This window comes from Fusarium oxysporum, chromosome VII, assembly GCF_013085055.1.
Source record: "Fusarium oxysporum Fo47 chromosome VII, complete sequence".
Taxonomy (NCBI): Eukaryota; Fungi; Ascomycota; class Sordariomycetes; order Hypocreales; family Nectriaceae; genus Fusarium; species Fusarium oxysporum.
In genome coordinates this window covers 3,629,439-3,649,960 of record NC_072846.1, presented here as the reverse complement: position 1 = coordinate 3,649,960, position 20,522 = coordinate 3,629,439, and the positions used below count along the sequence as shown (strand labels likewise).

The window sequence follows — 20,522 nt, the reverse complement described above, 5'->3', positions numbered from 1 at the left end:
AAAGCTCATCAGAAGGCTCCGATAACAAGGGAGCGGGCAAAGCTGATGACATATTGTCGGACAATTAATTCCATAGGGATCAGTGGTGGCACCAGTCAATTGATGAGAATTATCCAAAGAACAAATGAAACTGAACCGCCATGTGTTCGGGCACAGCTATTTAAGCTCATGTCGTTAGGATTGGAGTCCTTGATGCGACAAGCCGGACGTAAAACCGGAGACACGACTCCAAAGTACGGGCCGCGTTTCACATCCAGTCGCACGAACCTAATGGTGATATGCGACACATATTTACTATTAGCAAGTTTCTAACTGCATTAAAGGCATTTGGTTTGCGAAAATTTCTTGGTTAAGTACTAAGATATTTGGGACTCATCGGGCGTATATGAAACATATGAAACCGACTGAAACATATGAAACTGGGGGAGTTACTGTTTCATACGAAACCGGGTCCAGGGACTGTTTCAGTTTCATATGAAACAGTATGAAACAACACGCGTGGCTATCCAGCACTGCCTTCACGGTCAAGACATGTCTCGAGACTATCGAGCTGGCATGCAGCCCACCTGAACCTAGAACTAATGTTAGCTACTTCTTTGCTTAAAAGAAGCCAGCATAAAGCTTACATCCCATCTGGTTTGCTTCCGATTTCGTTGCGAATCTGCTCCAGTACGGATGGAAACGATGCCCATTTAGCAAATTCCGGGCTCTGTTCAAGCCTTGCCATGACATAGGAGCGTATATCGGCGTTGATGGCGTCCTTATCAAGTAACAGGCAGTTGTCTTTTCCAATCAAGGGAGGAATCTCACGTTGAAACTCTGCTTCTGGGCGCCCGGTGGCAATCAGTCGGACATGACCAAGATCGGGGGTAGATATAACGTCCTTTATCCAATGACGAAGTTCGACTCTTGCAGTAGACTCGTCCAAAGCATCCAGTACCAGAAAAATCTTTACCGGGCCTCTCAACATCGTATAGAGACAGCCTAAAAGTGTCTTGGTCGTCGGTTGGTCCCTACCATCCCGATGGGATTTGAATAGACCATCAAGTTCTCTCGAAGAATCGACTTCGAGCTTGTAGAGTTGGAAGGCAAGCGAGCGCAACATGCCGTCTACGGTCTGTTTCGTTGTGTCGCTAAAGTCGAAAAAGAAATCAAGGGTTATATGGTCATCTATATTCATAAGGTGGTCGAGAATCGTCGTGCTCAGAACTGTCTTGCCACATCCTGGCAGCCCGTAGAGCCACAGATGCCGACGTGATCCAGTTTCCCATTCTCTGAAGGCAGCGCTATTGAGGAACCACTCCCCAGTTCCTTCATGTCTGAGTTGTCTTGCACGATTGGCATTGGTCGAGGAGTCAGGAGGAGAGAGCCATTCTTTCACCTTGGCCACATGCTGATTCGATCTGACCGTCTCCACTATTACTTTGGTTACAATCAACGTTTCCTGCCCATCATTCAATGTCATTCCAACTATCTAAAGTTAGAAGGCGTCGACGAAGAGAAATGGTGACACTAACTGGAACTCAGAACCTCGCCAATCCTCCTCTCGGCCTCGACTTTATTAGGCGGGATCTGACGCAGAAGATCTTTCGCATACGCAGCTGCCACCATGGCCGCGAAGCCCTGCCACTCCTTGTTCTTATGAGAATCAGAATAGTCGCATATACCGCGTATAACCAGACATGGGAAGTGGTTCATCAGGCCTGCCGCCTCCATCTCAAAGCAGAGGACGCCCTTTTCTGCCGCCAACTTGTCCCGCATAAGCGCATCCTTCATCAGTTGATTGGTACTGGCGATTAATCCATAGTGGATGGCTGGGTAGTCGTCTTCTTCGTCCCGTTCAGCACGGACCACTGTATGGGATGAGTCGTCGCTGCACACCATACTACAGCATTCGGACGAGTTTGAAGGGTGTGTGATGTCGGATCGGTACAGTCTGTCGCTACTTGAAGGTGGGCGGGAGTACTTCCTTCGCTTCTTGATGTTCTGCAATGCCATTTCTACGTCGTCATTAAGCCGGTGGCCTTTCAATTCGTACCTACCCTTGAGGGCACTAACTGCTGTCCGCAACACCATCGGCGGTTGGTCTAAGAACCCTGTTTCTTGGAAAGACTGATTCTGGATTGTCTTGCCAAAATCATATTGAAACACCCCGCCTTTTCCGCCGTCACGGCTGCTGACTACAATGTCGCCGAGACGTATGTCACGATTTGGACTTGGCGCACCACCACCGATACCGACCAAGAGTCCGATGCGGATATTCGGGAAGCTGCCAAGCATGTCTCTTGCTACGGCCGCGGCAACAGCCGTACCGTACTTCCCGTCGGGCAAGACGGCAATCACAATATTATGACTTCCGATTCGGCCTAAGGCATAATTGTTATTGTCGTTCTGGGCCACCTCTCGAGGGTCCTCGTGTTCTTCGTCGAGGAAAGCCTGGGCAGCGACAAACTCGGTGGTGAGGGCGCAGATCCAGCCAACTGTGTAGTCCTGGGGGTTCGCCATGATTTGCGATATGATGCCAGGAGAAAGCAAGGTACTGATTAAGGTAAATTGGTCGACCATACGATAAGCAATAGTTCTGAAGCCGGAGATGTAGGATGCAAAATTGTCAAAAAGTAAACCAGAGACAAAGTGACCGGAATTTTGAACAGGCAGAAGAGCAGGCTCTCACCAGGCTGCATGAATGAGGGGGTGGCGTAAATTAGGCGCCTCTCTTCGCAGTGTTGCCGCAAGCCGAGCATGCTCAACGCGTAATTGGCGATAGGCGTCCATGCCAACACCATTGCCTCTTTATATAACGGCCGAATACGAGGGCTGAAGCCCAATCGGCAGGGGCTCCATCGCAAAAATGGCGCACTGAATGTTGCTTGTTGCAATCAGGTTGACCAACTAGCATGCCCTGATCGTTGGTTTTGAGCAACAAGAGAGCCTATATGGGGCACGCCTTCAGACGCGTCGGCAACGCGTAAAGTAGCGACTGGAGTCGTGATGGAAATCGATGCATGGACATAAGTCGGAGATAGAGGCATACGTGGGAATGAACAGGGGGTAGGCGACAATTTGGGGTACACGACAATTAAGAATAGAAGAGTAGGGCCCAGTTCCGTCATGATAAATAAGGATAATTCAATGGCAACCTGTTAAAATAAAAGTGGAAGTTGCAACTCTAACGTATTTCACCGCCACCCCGTACACCCCCCCACCCCACACACCCATGATAACCTCACAACAGAATCTGTAGATGACTTCAATCAATTATACAGCAATAAGTATTTATTCAATTAATTTAAGATTTTGGATACTGATTAAAGAACATACTCTCGACCGTTGGTGTTTTTGGCGGCTTTTTTCTACGTGGTTTTCGCCTGTTTTCCTCAACCTGACGTAAGACATTCTTTTCGGCTTGATCTCGTGCTGTGATAATCTGTTCAATCTCAGGAAAAGCTTGGTTGGGGTTAAATTGAACGGGGACTCGACCTGTAGGAGCTTTTGCTGCTGCTGATGCTTTAAGTACAGCTTTTTCCTCTTCTAGGTGCTGTATTTGACTGTTCTTCTGGTCAATTGACTTCATCGCCTTCTTCAGGATACAATTGAAGTCGCGAATTGATAGATTTCCGTCTTTTTGAGCCTCTTGGAGCTGTTTTTGGATATCTTTACTTCCTTGAGGCGTTACCCACACGGTCTCGGCAACTACCTGCCGCTTCCTTGGTGTTGTAGGCCCTACTCTTCTATTCCTAATTGTCGTGTACCCCTAATTGTCGCGTACCCCCTGTTTATTTCTCACGTGTTTGTTTATCTCCCGTCTATTCCCACATGACCATACTATGGTGACTTATGTTTTCTCATTTCGATCGACAGTCTGCGGGCGCATTACTTACGCGTGTAAACACGCGTAAACGCGTACTTCATCTTTCTTATATCATCTACTCTCTTTGCTGTAATTTTGATTCAAGGTTTCCTCCAACGATTTTTAAAAGCTCGTACCATCGAAAGGCTAGTGGACTATAAACGACTTTCACTATGGAACTTGAAGATCTCTTTTACTACGATCCTTCTTGGCGTATCATTATTTGCAAACAGTGTGGCGTTGTACCGCAAACCAATATCACCCGGCATATCCGACGGCACCACAACGCGACGCGTGCCTTTAAGGTTGCTGCCATCAAGCTATTTGAGCGAAGTTTGGACCATCTACCTCTCATACGGGACGCCGATGAGATATGTAGGAACGTGCGACCGTTGCCGATCGCCCATCCGATTCGGTTCCTTGATGTTTTTCACGATGGAATTTGTTGTCTACTTTGTCAAGACGACCGAGACCGGTATGTCTACCGAGGTCGCACAGCAATAGAAGATCATCTCAAAAAGGTTCATAAGCAACCATTGCGCCAGCTGTGGCGCCGACGAAATGGAGAGGTTGGAGGGATCAAGGGTTTGCCCAGGCCAGTCTGGTCCGGACTCCAGTCTCTTGTCAAACCCTTTTTCACGGCTCATGATGTAAGTACTTCATCGTCGAGGCCCACAAAGTTCACGAGGACATGGAGGAAAGCCCATCTGGATTTGATGCAGAAACAGGAAGCTACCAGATTTGACGGATTTACCCCGAAGGCGGTCAATTGGTACTTCGATATCCGGGAGAACGAGTATGGCTGGACCAAGCCTGAGAATACGGTTAATGTTGACGAGGGAGGCATAATGGCGGGTGTCGGTAAGTCCTCTATTAGTTCCCTATGGGTTTTTGTACGCCATAACTAATTGGTTGTCCATAAGGCTTGGACAACCTCGTAATTAGGAGTTCCGACCCGAAGTAGAAGGAGTTATCAAAAGGCGTCCAGTCTCGCACCTGGACTTCGTTTATCGACGCTGTCACGACAACTGGCCGTGCTTTGAAACTGAGAATTATCTTTAAAGGAAAAGAGCTGCAGAAGCAGTGGTTCCTTTACGAGTTCGAATTAATAGCGGACTGGCACTACGTCACATCCCTGAACGGCTGGACCGACAACACATAGCTCTCGAGTGGTTGAAGGACGTTTATATACCTCAAACGGAGCTCCGTGATGCATCGGATGCGAGACTTGACGTTCACGAGAACCATGCGCAGGTGAGCCTTTTGGTGTTCCAACAGCAAAGACTCCCGCTATGAGATCGCTGACAAGCATCCAGGATGGATGGATGGCTACGTACTTTCTGAACAACGTCTACTGCTGTTACCTATCAGCACATTGTTCCCATGGTTTACAACCGTTATACAATGGAATTTTTAATGTCATCAAAGGTGCGTATCGGAAAGAACTCCAAATGCTGGCTAGTTTGACCGATTCTGCGCCAGTTGACAAAATCAACTTTATTCGGGCATATCCGAAAGCCAGGGAGGCGGGCATGAGGAAGGAGATTATCTTATTCGGCTGGAGATATACTGGAAATTCGCCTCTCAGCCGTCACAAAGCTTTAACACATCCGGAAATTCAACCGGACAAAGAAAAACTGCAGGAACAGTTCCAGACACCAAGCCCTCCTCCACTGCACTCAGATGATACGCCGAAAACGAGCCGGCAAGTGAGGGATATGGCGAAACACCGAAGTCGACCGACGAGGTGGAAGCACAGTAAGATCACAAAGGGCTTAGAAGCTTCGGAGATGAAGGTGGACGTTCAGAATGAGCGGATTGCTGGCCTCGAAGAGCAGATGGCCCAGGTGCGGCGAGGTAGTAAAAGGAAGGCGGTACCGAACCGGAACCGACGATTCATGACTCTAGCAGAAGCTCTAGCGACTGGGGAAACACTTCCTGATTCAAAGGAGGCAGAAATAGAGTTGATGTAGACGAGGAGGTTGACTCGGTGATTGAGGTGGGTGTCGGATCAGAGGAAGAAAGTGATGACTTTATGGTCGTAACAAAGCACTGGCAGCGCACACGGAGCGATTGGGAGGCTAAAAAAAACCACACAGACAGTGAAATTTGAAGAACTTTCTAGAAACTTCCCCCAAAACCTAATTTATTAATTGAGAATGGGGCCTATTTTTGTAGATATTAAAATTTGGATGTTGTATGGGAGGAGCGAAATTTTGGTTATGCATTAGGTGGGGTTATGCATTAGGTGGTCTTGGATGGTAGTAAGGTGGGAGTACCGGTACCTTGCTTTAGAAGGGGATTGCGCAGCTAAAAAAAAGTCCCTCTCCTTTCCGTCTTCATCTTGGCGTCTATCTACATTTCGTCTACATCGGTAGATAGATTCCCCACCATGATACAGAATCATGGTGAAGTGGTGGAGTTGTGTGAAGAACGTCATCTGGATTCCGCAATTCAAGGGTTCGAAGGAGTTTCGTGGGTCCCTTTCTAGATTCAAAGACAGCTTGTGATTATCCCCGTGGTGCGTCGTAGGACGCGACACATCAAGCGAGAGAGCGTACTTGTGCTTGTCATGGGCAGTAAATCAGGACGCGCACCCTAGGCTCGACCCAGAGCCCAAGAGATGTCAAAAGCTCTGGATTCCGTATTTACCGCGCTGAACGAGAGGCTGTATTGTTTACCTGGCAACGGCAGAGTTGCGTAGTCCCCGAGAAGCACCAGAACTGGGAAGAACGTGGCCTGCTCTGGGGATTCAAATCTAGTTGAGAACAGTTAATGTGTTCGATTGGGGCCAAGATTGTTCTCGCGTACCCTATCACGAGTTTCTTTCTTGTGGAGATCATTCTCAGACTACAGGCTTCAACCCCATGCTGTCGGTGTCATTTTGAAGACCAAGCACGGATGATTTAGTGAAGAGTTGTTAAGGCGAAGAGATTCATACCGCGCACGGACGAAAACCGTGTACGTCGTCAAACTACTGCTGGTAACTGGTACAGTCGATGTAGCTGGACTGCTCATGGGTCAAGTCTTTGGGGACCGTGTGCGAGCCTCATGGTTGATATGTTTCTTCAGGTTTCGGGCGGATCGACATCGCTTCAAGTTATAGTTTTCTTAACAATTTTGCATAGTGGAGGCCGCATGCATTGCACAACGTCCTCCCTCCATCAGGTCCGCGTCGCCATTCAGGGGTGTCGATTCGGTCGCAGCTATGGCATCCGCCAGGGGGAACCGCACGCTGCCAACGTTCACGTGAGCTTTGTCTTGTTTTCCTCGCGTGACAAGCCTTACCCTTCGTCGCTTCTTGACCTCCGTCATACCATATTGGGGTTTCATTGCATCTCTGTGACTAGGCACGTCGTGCTCCTCTTCGTTGAGGCCCTTCAACTTGGCTCCTTCACAAGTTCGCTCGTTCTGAATTGATGTTTGCACCAAGTCTCTCACTTGTTCCAGAGAACGCTTAATGATGTCAATGTTGCTGAGCATGTCGCTAACTTCCTGTCCCGTCGGCAGTTTTTCGGGGATGAGGTGAGCTCCGTGCTGCTCATCAGCAGTTCGGCTGTACGCTTCGACAAAGTTAAAAATCATGCGGGATGAGGACCCAATCTAATGATAGTCAGCATTAACGACCGTGCATACTCGCTTAGTTCGACTTACTCGGCTCAACGAATCTTGATAGCTCCAGTTCTCAAAGTATATCTTGACCGTAGCATCATATAGAGCTCGGGTAGCGTAATCGGCCTCTTCAGCGTGAGGAGGTGCCCTTGGATCACAAAGACCTGGGACATGAGGAGGAATCGCGTGCCTGGGATAGCTCATACAAGCGGGCAGAGGCATCTGGCGAGGAGATAGTTGGCCGGGTTGGTAGGCAGCTGGAGTCGGAGGCGGAAGTGGCGGAGGAGAATGCGCATACACTCCGCTGAGAGGATGATGAAGCTCAGGAGGCTTCTGCTGTTCAGGATGGCGGTGTTGAGTAAGGATCTCTGGCTTAGCTGAGAACCTCTGGCGGCGGTCAGAAACAGGAGACGGTAGCGGCCGGTTGGTGAAAGGAGGCCCAGGGGTATGCGAGAAAGCGGGAAGAGTATCCTGTCGGGGAGGAAAAGGTGAAACCGTGTGCCGTGGCTGCAGAGAGAAGTGCTTCTCAGCCGCGGAGGACGATCGAGAAGCGGAACCGAAAGGCGATGGAAGACTGAGCCCCAGCCGAAGGCTAGACGGAGGTCTAGGAGGATAAGGGCCTGATTTGGTTCCCTGAATGACCTCAGGGACCGGAGGAAGCGATTGGCGGTTCGAAGGTTCATGATCGTCGGCCGGCTTCCGGGATTCCACAAAAGAAATCATGTTGAGGGAGCTGGCACTCGATGAAGAATGGGGATAATTTGAGGAGAAAGATGGCTGAAATACGACGTCTCGAGAGGATCCTTTTGAGATAGGACGAGTGCTGTTGGTGACGCTAGTGCGAGTGGTACGGTTCGGGTAGTTGGTGGGCTTGTCCAGAGTCAGCAGAATGGCGGCTGTACGAACAAGGGGTTGTTAACATGGAAAGGACAGACATATACATGAGAGGAGGCAGTGTTGGAAGAATTGATGGTTCCCCCTGAACTTCAGGATTAAGGTTCAAGATTAAAATTAAAGTTTGATGTCCTAAACCTCAAACAATAGGATCTAGGACTCAAGAACTCAAGTCCTAGAAAGAATCAGTCGAAGATATAAGGCCTCAAAGGTCCTTCCGACTGCAAGGAGAGAATAATAACAATCAATTACCAACTGCACTCAGCATCCATGCGTGATCCAACAACATAATCAGTCGGTCATTAACCGTTCATCATTCCAGAGGCTGAACGCCACATATCGAATGTCGCCAGGTCAGAGCTTTTAGCGGCTCAGGTGTGATCATCCTTACGTAGCAGGTCACTGTACTTGCAGCACTCAGCCATGACTGACACGAGAATTATCACTGATATGCAATTTGAATAGTAAATAATTGGTTAATGCAACAAGACACTGTCTATGTCCTAGACTGGTTTTGTCGATTGACAGATGGCTACGCACGAATTTATGACGGTGTGATGAGCTTGGTGTGAGTCTAATCTTGGCAGATGCAAATGCCACGTCGATGTCAGTTATGTATTGTACATAATGAGGCGTGCGATCGTTATAGCAGTGATACTCCAGTCGGACCAAGTATAAAGAGATTCCTGGGACTTAAAGCGGGGAAACAGCTCAACCAAGAATATATACGCATTCCATAAGACACATTAGCAAATCAGGGCTCGTGACATCGACAAGCAGGCCACGACGAGGGACTTGGGTTGAATAGAGAAGGGCTGGTATCATCCGCTTCCGCTCAATCTTCCCCCGGTCATATGCTATCTACTTGCAACTCACGCGAAACTCGATACCATTTTATTCGGGTTAACGCGGCCCTAATAAGGCCATACCAACTTCAAAACAACATTTAGTAACTTCATCGCCTTGGCAGTTATAGATTTAATCTACTCCCGCAATGACGCTCTCCACGTCAACCCTCAGGGCGGCCAATCTCACCTCTCCGAGGAAGGCTCTGACTGGCTCTGGGCTATTATGGCCTGCTTCAGCCTCGCCTTCGTTCGTCGACTCTGTGAATCCTTGCGCCGCAAAGTTTCTCGCTAACCACACGACCTACAGCTCGTCTACTATGCTCTTTGCTTCCGGCTGCCTTGGCTGTCCAATTGGGCACCAGTCTTCCTGAGCAGCAGCGCTGCCCTCAAATCAAATAAATCAAATCCGGGGTCATATTTCAGAAATTTGATAGTCCGCGATGCTGGATTTGTTGGCCGCTTGTTTGATTGGATTTGATTCATCGGGAGCGCTGCTGAACACAAGCCCAGCAGTCGGATCTTTCGAAACACTCGTATTGACGCGCGGAAGTAGCGATCTCACTTGTATAGATGAATGAGGGATCTGAAAGAGACTCTCTGATGCCTTTTTTGCGGGCGAAGTAGGCGTAACGGGGGGCGGGGGGTGGCGCACCCCATTTCTTGTTTTGTTATGCATGGAGTAGACGAATCGTCATTATGCTGTTTTTTTACCGGTTAATCTGTAATCTTATGTCTCTGACTTTTGTCATAGCGCTCGGAGCTTCTCCGAACGACTCGATTAGCGCGTCTCGCCAGAGCTTTGGCTAGACACCTATACTATTTTATCGCCCTCGTATCCCCCTCATACACTCTATAAACACATAATTGACCTTCTATGAGCAAATAAAGGCTCTATAACCGAGGCTAGAATTACCACATGTTGGGGGACCGTGGAACCTCAAGGTTACTGGGGGAAGACTTATGCTAACTTTTTTTTTTAAAAAAAAAAGAAAAGACAGAACATATGGAGCGTACAAACGCCATTCGCAGGTATACTACCACCTATTCGTCATCATCGCCCTGCAGCCGTGCGAAGCTTACCCTGGCTTCAAGCGGTTATAATGTCGATATAGCGCAGCTGATCGCTAACCTGAAGGGTTCAGGAAGCTTGTTATTATTGGAGACAGTGCTTGCGGCAAGACAAGCTTGCTAAGCATGTTCACTCTTGGCAATTTTCCAGCAGTAAACCTTACCTTTCGTCCAAACATTTGATTTACCTAACTTATACAAAGCATTATGTGAGAACCATCACCACATGATAACGACTGAGGTGCTAAGAACGAGCCAGGTTCCAACAGTTTTCGAGAATTATATAACTATTTGTATAGTGGATGGACAAGCTGTGGAGTTTGCTTTGTGGGACACAGCTGGTCTGGAAGACTATGCACGATTAAGACCACTGGCATACTCGAACGCAAATATCATTCTAATCGGTTTCTCTGTCGAAGACCTCTGCTCATTAAATAATGTCAAGTGCAAGGTTCGATATTCTTTACTCAGCATCTCATAGAAGCAAACTAATAAGCCCGCGTTTATAGTGGAGTAAGGAGGCTACTCGCCTATGTCCTGGCGTTCCAGTTGTTCTTGTTGGCTTGAAGAAGGACCTTCGGGAAGACCCAACTACGACCAGGAAGATAGGAGAGAGCTCCCTGCGATTTGTCACTGAACATGAGGGCGAGATAGTTGCTTACGAAATTGGCGCCAAAATGTATTTGGAGTGCTCGAGTTTAAGCGGTGAGGGTGTCGATACCGTGTTTGAGATAGCCAGCCGGATAGCTCTGTTAGCAGTCCGGAAAGTCACGGGAGAAGGCTGCTGTCCTATCCTGTGAAGGTACCCTCTAAATTCGGAGGCCAACGCTGAGGGCGAGAAGGTCTAGGGTGTTAGGTTTCAGCTTTATTGTAAGTAAGAAAATCTGTCACATCGTCTCAGCAAGAGTCGGGCGACGAGGCCATGAATGGATTTCATTTGTGTTGATATAGTGTCTTGTGCACGAGACCACCATACGCCGAGACGGAAGGACGGTATTAGTAGTAATGTGCTGGTCCTGATCCGTACCGGAATGGCAAGATTAAATAACTTTCTGTACAGGATCGGTGCAGCAGAATCGAGTACGTGTGTACGTGGTCAAGCAGCCGAGACAATTGGATATTTCCTGTTCAGGTGCACAAAATGGAAAACGCAATGGTACGGCATGTTGAAATGCTCACAAAGAAAGATGGGCAACCTCTCGTTCTTTTTGGAAAACCCGGAAATCCCCTCCCCTTCAGAATTCAGACTGTTAGTCTGAAAGTCCTAAATTTAAAGTTCAAAGTCCTAGATGAAATCAACAAGAGATATAAACCCGAGAAGAGCTCTCATTTCGATAATTGAGAATCAAGTTTAATAAAATATATTTTCACCCAGCACTACTGCGCAATATAAACAATACGTCCTTCTTGGGAGGGAAGGCAGCGCCTGACGGTGACAAATGGGCGCCAGATATGCAAGCAGTACGAGCGACGATCAAATTTGTCATTGCAACGGGGAGGCTCGACATAGCCCAGAAGCCCCAAGTACACTAATCATTCAGATCGAATCCTACTATCATCATACAATCTCATTTTGGCAGACTATGTTTCAGCTGCTGAGGATAGGATGCTGAATATTTGAAGAAATTGGCCTCCAAGCAGGCCTATCATGGCATGTACATCAGTTAGGGGCCACTATAGGTAATGATTGCTACAGCAGGTGGATCATTCTGGTCCGACCCGGGTATAAATATCATGTTACAAAGCGTCGTCTAAGGTCAGGACGACGTAAGGGCATAATCATGCAAGGTAATCCTCATAACACATAAAGCGGCCTCAGAGCCTCGAGGTCAGTCACAGACTGGCAAACCTGCTGCTTGGTAGCTGCATCGAAGGATCGTCAACTCCGATCTTTGGTCCATACGGATCACAAACCGCAGTGCCGTATGCCGGCAACTGGCCGATTGTCGTAACTTCGATCGGAGGGTCATTAGTAGACCACTGTTCCAGTTGAGCCTGAGCAGATTCCTGAGGGGGGTGATCGGCTGAAGGCACGTGAAGTGGCTGCGCCTGAGAGGCCACTGGCGGTTGGGACTGGATCATAAGGTGCTGCATAGGATGCTGATATTGGACGATGGACTGTTGAGGGTCTGCCTGCACGTATTCCGGTTGGTTCCCGGGCAGATATGCGTAAAAGCATTCCTGAGCAATGGGACTAGAAACCGACGTAACGGAAAAGGTTCTGGGACTACTTTGAATCGAGGTTGCGATGGCTGAGGTCGAATACGGCAACTCTATAGGAGGTCTTTCCACTTGTCGAGGATGCCGGTAATGACGTTGCGCTGCGTTAGTCATCGTTACAACCCCCGGATTGCCCTGCTCGGTAACATAGTACACTTGACATGGCATAGCCGTGGTCCAACGGAGCGTTGGAGCACCGACACAATAGTCGGGCATAGTTTGGCCATGGAACTCTTGAGGCGCATTTAAGGGAATTCCCTGTCGATTGATATATTGCTGTGACATATGCTGGCCGTGAAATTGTTGCCCAAAATCGGCATACGAAGTTGCGCGATGCAATGGGCCATGCGAAATCGCTTGCTCCATAGAAACAATATCACGAGGCGACCAGGTCATTGAGGAGTGCTGGGGGGTCAAAGGAGGCTCGTCGTCTTCTGAATCTGAGGAGCAATCGTGTAGGACGCCATCGGGATTCATTCCGTACTGGTGCGAACTTCGTTGGTGCTCAACCATCGTAGATTTTCTACAGAAGCTACATCATGTGTTAGTACTAGGGTAGACCAAGACATTCCTCATCTTACCTTTTAGAGCAACCATCATAAGTACACTTGTACGGACGTTTACCCGTATGGATACGTCGATGACGGGCGAGACTTGAGGACTTTGAAACTTGATTAGCGTTCTATAGTCTTATAGACATCAGTCAAGATGTACATCAGAAAAACGCTTGCCGCAATTGTCATGTTGACATTGGTGCGGCTTTTCTCCAGTATGTGTTCGAATATGAACGGTCAAGGCACTTTTCTGGATGAAGTTTTTTCCGCATCCCGAGATCGAGCATGCGTAAGGCCGCTCATTCGTGTGGATTCGAAAATGTCTTTGTAGATCACTCTTACGTTTGAAGCTCTATATCAACTATTAGATCGCGACTAGAACTCTCAAGGTAAAGACGATGTACCTTTGTGCAGGATTGCCAGTCACATTTGAATGGACGAGCGGCAGGCTTGTTCTCAACTAACTCCATGGCTTCTATATTGACTTCTGGGTGGCCTCAACTGGATACTGAAAGGCAATATTGCTATGTTGCTGGTTATGGATTAATCAAGTAACGCCAAACGCCAACGACCATCTGTTCATAGGATACCAATAATGAACTGGATGCTGAGTAATTCGAGGGCTCAGTAGAGAAGATTAGATTGAGGAGCCACCAGTATGTTGTTGACTCAAGCCGGTAAAACGAAGCCGATGATTGGATAAGTGTTAAGATAAGGGGCGGCAGTCGATTTTGCAGATACTGGTCGAATTCTTGAACCAGAAGCGTGAATATTGAGCCTTAAGCTAAAAACTATGCGTCATGCGGATCGCATGTATGTAAAACCTTTAGTGTATCGCTTTTCCAGGACTATGCTCGATAGCGCTACCAGATATGCGAGTGACAGCTAGAGGGTACGCGATGCGCAGAAACCGGCTTCTCGGCTTAGTAATGTGTGTTAACATCGGTATTATACAATTTTTAGTGGACTGCGACTCTGGAAGAATTCAAGATGATTTGCGACGGCCAAGTTCTAATGGCCCCGGAGTGTAGCCGTACATGAATCGGTGTATACCATCGAAAAGGGGTCGATATCGGTCAAATAGTTCAATGACTAGGTCCAAGGAGCATGTAATGGAGCAGGGCCACGGGGAGGTTAAGAGGCAAGAGATCTACATTTTATATGTGTGACCACAAGCGGTGCATGAGAGCCTTGCGCTGTCACACATGTAGGAGGGTGCGTGAGGAGGGAGATCCAGGAATGTAAAGCAGGACTGCCGGCAAATACTGAGCTTAAGCTGACGCTGTGCCAGCTCTCACCCTCTTACCATTGGGGTGCGTGCTGGTGAGTCAAAGAAACGGCAGGGTCTAGCTAACCCACTGCACCTGAACTAATACACTACCTCAGGCTTGTGCCGGGCCTGAAGCATCACATCATGCGTCGTTCCGTCTCATTAACTTCCCGTGTTGGTTACAGTATGCCTACGACGTCACACTTGGAACAAGGCTAGAAGATGGAGCGTAATCAGGTACCGGTACCGGCATCCAGAATAGCTTTTTGCAAATGCTTAGGATACAGACGGCACACCAAGCTGATCTAATACGGTATCAAATATGAACCGTGCTAGGGGTGGAAAGGAAACACTGAACACGAGATCTGCGATTTTGGTGGATTTTTCGTAAGCGAGTTCGCTGTATCCCCCCCAGGCCCTCGACACGGCAGCTCAACGAGCTGTATAGGCTATTGATCGTCTGCAGACATATATTGGACGCCATGACGGATCATGACATGGGATGCATGTAGGTTTCGCCCATAACAGGATGGAGCACGAAGCCACAAGTCCACTCTTGCACTGGTCCTCCGGAGCCTCGTCTCCCCACCAATTACAACTAACCCTGGTCTGTCCCCGGTCGATTGTGGCTTTGCCGTTCCAGACGGCGGCTCTGTTCCACCGTCTCCCGTTTGATTCCTATCTGAGCACAAACCCATGCCGCGCTGACTCTGCGGTAAACCAGATCTTCTAGGGTTTAAGAACCACAACGCAGCTGGGGGTCTTGACGGGTCGAACACTTCTGCCTCTTCGTTACTTCTCTTGATAATTTCCCAACACCAGATGGCCCTGTGCCTTGGAATTTTACTGAGATTGGTTGGTTTATTATCATGGACCTTGGATATTGTGCTTTAGAACACCATAGGTCGCAACTCAAGGAGAGCATCCAAGGTCATCGCTGGTGCACTGGCCCTCATTTGCTAATATCCTAAACCTCAGCCAACCGATATAGTGACAAATTTTCGATATGCATGTCGGCTGTGCCCGCATATGAGACAAACCATTCTGCGGATAGGCTGGCTCGCAGAGCTTGGCAGAAAATTGTTATTAGCAGGTGAAGATTGATACAGGAGGCTCATTCGATAAGCGTGTCCTCTATTTTGTGGCACTCAGCACTCAGTGATATCAGGTTTACCACTTAAAGTGTGACTTCTTATGTATACGGGAGTTATTCAGTCATGGGCGACGATGGATGTAATAGAGGGTGTTCCAACTATAGATGTCAGAGAAAAGCATGGAAATGTTATTATTATTCGATTAACCCCTACAAAGCCGACTGACAGCCTTGTGAGCAGACCGTGAACCATGTAGCAAGGATTAACTTGGGCAACGGACACGAAATTAGATTAACCTACAAATCGGGAATAGCTCCGCCCCACTGGCAAGGTGCCGAGTCTTGGCAGCTACTTGTTATGCAAGCATGCATGGCCCTAAAAGAAACTATTATTCAGTCTTACGCCATAAGTGAATCTCGAGGGAACCACGGCCGAGGAACTCTGTACTTTGGTGTTCAAAATATCATCCCGTTTTGCATGCCGTCAAAGCGCAAGAATGGTTGCATGGTGTGCCGTTGAATTACGGAGTTATGTTGAACAGGTGCTGGGGTCTCACGTGCAAGCAGGGATATTTTAAGATTACAACCGAAATGGTAAAACCTTTCAGGGGCAGAATTCAACAGGACACAACATGGATATACCAATCTGGATCAATGGACTGAATACACGTAATGTCTGACAGGAGCGGCCTTATCTCCCCCTTTATTCAGCCTTTGGATGCAGCATGTTGCTTTTAGACATGCAAGGACATCATGGAACAAGGGCAATTAAATCCGAGCCACAACATTTAAGGACTAGGTTCCACCGGCAGTCATCGCTATGCAGGTGAGGACAAACCTTAATCAGGACGAGGCCGAAACACTTTGCAGACCCTAGTGCTACAGTCCAAAATCAACTCTAGTAGAGTTGATTTAATTGACCCGCTTTAAACCTAGTAGGGTTGATTTATTGCCAGGGTGTAGAGTTGATTTAACATTGTACTATATACGGGAATAGTAGTGCTGATCAGAACAGGGGCCTGTCAGGGGTTTGCCACAGAACGCGACACGTCCTTTCGCGTAAAGTGCTGTAGGGGGTAACATCATACTACTAGATACTCTCGTTGTTAATTAAAGAACCATCATCATTCGGATCTTACTACTAGTCACCGAGTCACTATGACAGCTTCGAACTTGCAATCTGAACCATACAGTGCAATTTATCCCTACGTTCTTCTCTCTACATACCGTCTTCTCGTGTGTCAGGTTTGTGGGTTCGCCTCTATAGTCGATGAGGTTGCTACGCATCTGAGAACACGACATCGCGATATACAGCCAGAACGTCGACAGGAGCTGGTAGAGAAGATAAAACAGATTCCGAATATTATCCACAGTCGGGGCGACCTACGTCACTATTTACAGTACCCAACGGATATAATTCAACCCATCCCGTATCTTGCGCCGCCAAAACCAGATGGTTTGAAATGTCGTGCTTGTGGCCATATTCTTCGTCGCGTCCAAAAGATACAAAAACACTACAGTGAAAAGCACCATTGGATAAACCCACGAGGCAGGGGAAGACCAGCACCAAATTGCCCTGCATCCGCTTACGAGCTACCATGGGAGGAACATGTCGCGTGCCAACGATTCTTTCCTTCCCGTGAAGGTAGCAAATGGTTCCAGGTCGACATAGGGATAAAGGAACAGGCGAACAGGCCAGGAGCGAAATCTAGTTCTAAGAAACCACAAGGAACGCTTCAGGCCCTAACATCCGAGGCATCTACCAACCATTCAGCTACGACTTTGCATGCTAGGTCGTAGAAAATGCCATAGAAAAAAAAACCACGCTATTGAACTATGGGGGGCAAGGTCGTAGAAAAAAGTGAGAGGGCAAGGTCGAAGACATTATAGTAAGTAAAATACATAAAAGTAGTATATATAGAAAGATAATAATAAAGTAAGTATTTTCCTACACTATAAATTGATTTTAAGCCAGATTGCAGTGTTGCGATAAGTTTGAAGTTTGGTGAATTTTTTTTGATGTGGTTATAGGGATTAAGATTGTGTTATATGATTGGCCAGTCCGCACGGCCCGTGCATTTCAGTACATCAGATCAAGGCAGGAGGAATCCCGATTTTCAGTAGGGGATAATATGGGAATACCGATTTGGGGTAAGGGTTACCACCAGTCTAAGCCATATTATATCAGAAGTATATCAACCAATACAGCAGTATTTCCAAAATATAGCAATGGAATATAATTAAATACAGTTATATTTCAATTATAGTTATGCCGCATAGCATATTTATTATAGAAAGCACATATATATAATATAAGAGTAATCCCATCAGACAGGTAAGAACCAACCCGGCAGTCCAGCAAGCCAGATATAACCCATATAGTATCCATTGCCCCAACGCGGGATAGAGTGCCATAGATAGAGGCCCAGTAGCAAGAGGAAGGTCAAGTTTAAGGTTCATATTAGCAGATTAAAAGGGCAGGTGTAGAGCCAGACGGATAGAAAGAGTGCAATTGCAGAATACAGCAATAACATTAATAGAGAAAGAAGGAGCCAGGAGAGGCATATTTATAAACAGCCGCCCAATAGAAAGTTAATATAATAGATATATTTACATTAAAATATCATTAAAATCAACCGGATTGCATTGGTTTCATTACCATGCAATAGTAAGGGTTAGGGTCATAGTAACCAGAAAATAAGGTTTAAGCCATAGCAACCGCAAAAGCAAATTCAAGTCATATATATCCGCCAGAACATCAACAAGCACCAAAACAAAATAGAAACCCATTTACAGACCGGGATTGAACCACCAGTATATCAACAGCCAGGACATTTAAATAAGTATATATAATCAGAGGAGAAAACAGCAACCATATCAGTCCGCCCAGATTTACATCGTGTTATTCGTCACACAACAGCACCCGAGATGGAGCCATTTGTTTATTTGCCCGAGTATCCATTTATATTTTGCCGCAAATGCAAAATCGGATTTGTTACGAGCGAGGTTCCGCGTCATTTAAAAGCCAAGCATAGCGAGATATCCCGTCAGAAGATAAAAAGCATTAAGAAGGAAGTCGCAGCCATCCAAGGCATAGCCAGAAACCAGACCGAATTAAAAGATTGGGAGCCGCCGCCGCCGACCATCCAGCCAAACCCGCATATTCAGCCCCCGCAGCAAGGCAAGTTAGGTTGCAACGAATGTCCATATGTGGTCGGGGAGGTGCGCAGGATGCAGGAACATTGCCGCATCAGGCACGGTTGGGTAAATGATTGGAAGAAGGGTGGAGACGTCCGATACCGAGCCCAACAGGCACGTCAACCGTGCCCGTGGAGGACCGGTGTGCAATGCCAACAGGTGTGCCATTGGGGGCACGGTAAGCGATGGTTCGAGGTCGGCCGTCACAGTGGCATAGAGAAGGAGACGAGGGCGAGGAGGCCACAGCAAGAGGAGGCAGAAGAAGGGGACGAGTTGAAGAGCAGGGCCGAGTTTTTGAACAAGATCCAGCAGGAAGATAGGGATCAGTTCGAGAGCGAGGCCAATGCAAGAATCCAGGCCGCCAGCGACAAGTGGGAAGCCGAGCGTTGGTTGAACCGGTGCGGTTGGCCGCGTTATTTGGAAGGGGTTGAGCGTGATGAGATAAGGGCATTATTGCAGCCGATCGGTGACGACGAACCAGTGTTGCAGCGTATGTGGGAGATATTCGAGCGGGTTTTAGACGAGGCATATACCGCCACAAGTCGGTGTTTTCCCGGTACAGCCGAGTTGTTTGAGATTGAGCGCAGGGAGGCATCCATCACGACGGACAAGCCGTTTCAGGGATTAATGGAGCCGGATTCGTGGGAGCGATACAAGGCGTGGTGGAAAACGTTGATGTCGATTTGGAAGCGGTTGGAGTCGTGGCATGATGGCCGTGAGGGCGGCCGGAGTGACAATAACAGCAACCATAGCGACGACAGCAGCAATGACAGCAGCGATGATAGTAGCGACGACAGCAGCGGTTACGGCGTCAGCGAGACAGACCGTAGTGATCACAGTTCAGCCCGAGGCCAGCGGCCATCATACCGTATGACGATCCGGCAGGAGGAATTGTGGAAGGCATTTGACAAGGGCGTCACGCAGGTCGTCAACGGCACCGACAGGGACAGCCAATATACACCAGAGCGGTTGCAGCGCGATTGTTTAGACGTTGTGGTGCAATTTTTGGATTAGAGGTTTTGGGCAAGGCGCCTGGACTTATCCACATCTCCTTCAACGGCTGGCGGTCTGGAAACCGATACGCCCTATATGGTATCTGTTGCTTTATTAGGGACGAAAACAATAAGCCTTGCAAGATTACGCTTGGGCTCCCCGAAGTTAGCGCCAGGCACACTGGGCCTAATATCGCCGCAGAAATCCTCGACGTAATTGAATCGTATCAGATCCAAGACAAGATTGGCTATTTCACGCTTGACAACGCGAAAAACAATGATACCGCCATGGAGATTATTGGTGGAGAGCTCTGCTTCGTTGGGGCCCGCAGGCGAGGGCGCTGTTTTGGGCATACCTTGAACCTCTCCGCCAAAGCCATTCTATTTGGGCATGATGCTGACGCTTTTGAGCGGCGGATATCAGGCGTAGGGCCTCTTACCGAAGCAGAACATTTGATTTGGCGCAAGAAGGGGCCAGCAGGCAAACTGCACAATCTTGTGGTAGCTATCCACAGATCTGACTTGTTGACTGGCATGCTTCGCAACATTCAACAAGAAGCCTTTAACAAGTCATCTGACCCAAAACTCAACGCCAGAAAGCCATTGGATGTTATTTTGGACAACGATACGAGATGGCTGTCACAGTTATACATGATACGAAGAGCTCTACTGCTTCGCGACTATATCGAACGACTCATTGCCCACCATCGAATCGACTTCGAACAGCAGAACAAGGCCAAGAGGGGCGGTCCTAAGAAGTCACTCACATTGCCCTTTATTTGCCAGCCAGAGAACCAGCTATCCGACAAGGACTGGGAGGTGGTCGAAATATTTGCGCAAATCCTTAGTTACTACGAAGCCACGATCAAAATGCTAGAAGGCGACGGCCAGATCCGCAAGCGGAAGCGTGGGTGGACTGGGTC

The 20,522-nt window shown here is 48.0% G+C and overlaps 6 protein-coding genes across 6 annotated transcripts; 3 read left to right on the top strand and 3 right to left on the bottom strand.

Moving 5' to 3' along the window:
- Positions 1–622: 622 nt before the first annotated feature.
- On the bottom strand, positions 623–2,505 carry FOBCDRAFT_204593 (ankyrin repeat protein; the record flags this gene model as incomplete). The annotated part of the gene is made up of 2 exons (XM_054706200.2): positions 623–1,470; positions 1,518–2,505. The coding sequence occupies 2 exons, from the start codon at positions 2,503–2,505 to the stop codon at positions 623–625; spliced, it is 1,836 nt and encodes a 611-aa protein (XP_054562175.2).
- Positions 2,506–6,961: 4,456 nt separating this feature from the next.
- FOBCDRAFT_204592 (uncharacterized protein) lies at positions 6,962–8,185 on the bottom strand (the record flags this gene model as incomplete). The annotated part of the gene is made up of 2 exons (XM_054706198.1): positions 6,962–7,453; positions 7,505–8,185. The coding sequence occupies 2 exons, from the start codon at positions 8,183–8,185 to the stop codon at positions 6,962–6,964; spliced, it is 1,173 nt and encodes a 390-aa protein (XP_054562173.1).
- Positions 8,186–9,319: 1,134 nt separating this feature from the next.
- Positions 9,320–10,060, top strand: FOBCDRAFT_139569 (uncharacterized protein; the record flags this gene model as incomplete). The annotated part of the gene is made up of 2 exons (XM_059608053.1): positions 9,320–9,451; positions 9,956–10,060. Coding segments are annotated over 2 exons (237 nt in total), but the record flags the coding sequence as incomplete, so codon positions are not given.
- Positions 10,061–10,189: 129 nt separating this feature from the next.
- FOBCDRAFT_139711 (P-loop containing nucleoside triphosphate hydrolase protein) lies at positions 10,190–11,072 on the top strand (the record flags this gene model as incomplete). Its single annotated transcript, XM_054706197.2, has 4 exons — positions 10,190–10,233; positions 10,347–10,441; positions 10,572–10,723; positions 10,782–11,072. Coding segments are annotated over 4 exons (582 nt in total), but the record flags the coding sequence as incomplete, so codon positions are not given.
- A 1,033-nt stretch (positions 11,073–12,105) lies between these two features.
- FOBCDRAFT_242131 (uncharacterized protein) lies at positions 12,106–13,516 on the bottom strand (the record flags this gene model as incomplete). Its single annotated transcript, XM_059610453.1, has 3 exons — positions 12,106–13,024; positions 13,074–13,161; positions 13,444–13,516. 3 exons carry the CDS (start codon positions 13,514–13,516, stop codon positions 12,106–12,108), a joined length of 1,080 nt encoding a protein of 359 aa, XP_059465484.1.
- Positions 13,517–18,337: 4,821 nt separating this feature from the next.
- Positions 18,338–19,621, top strand: FOBCDRAFT_242145 (uncharacterized protein; the record flags this gene model as incomplete). Its single annotated transcript, XM_059610454.1, has 2 exons — positions 18,338–19,322; positions 19,452–19,621. 2 exons carry the CDS (start codon positions 18,338–18,340, stop codon positions 19,619–19,621), a joined length of 1,155 nt encoding a protein of 384 aa, XP_059467659.1.
- Between the last annotated feature and the right edge of the window lie 901 nt (positions 19,622–20,522).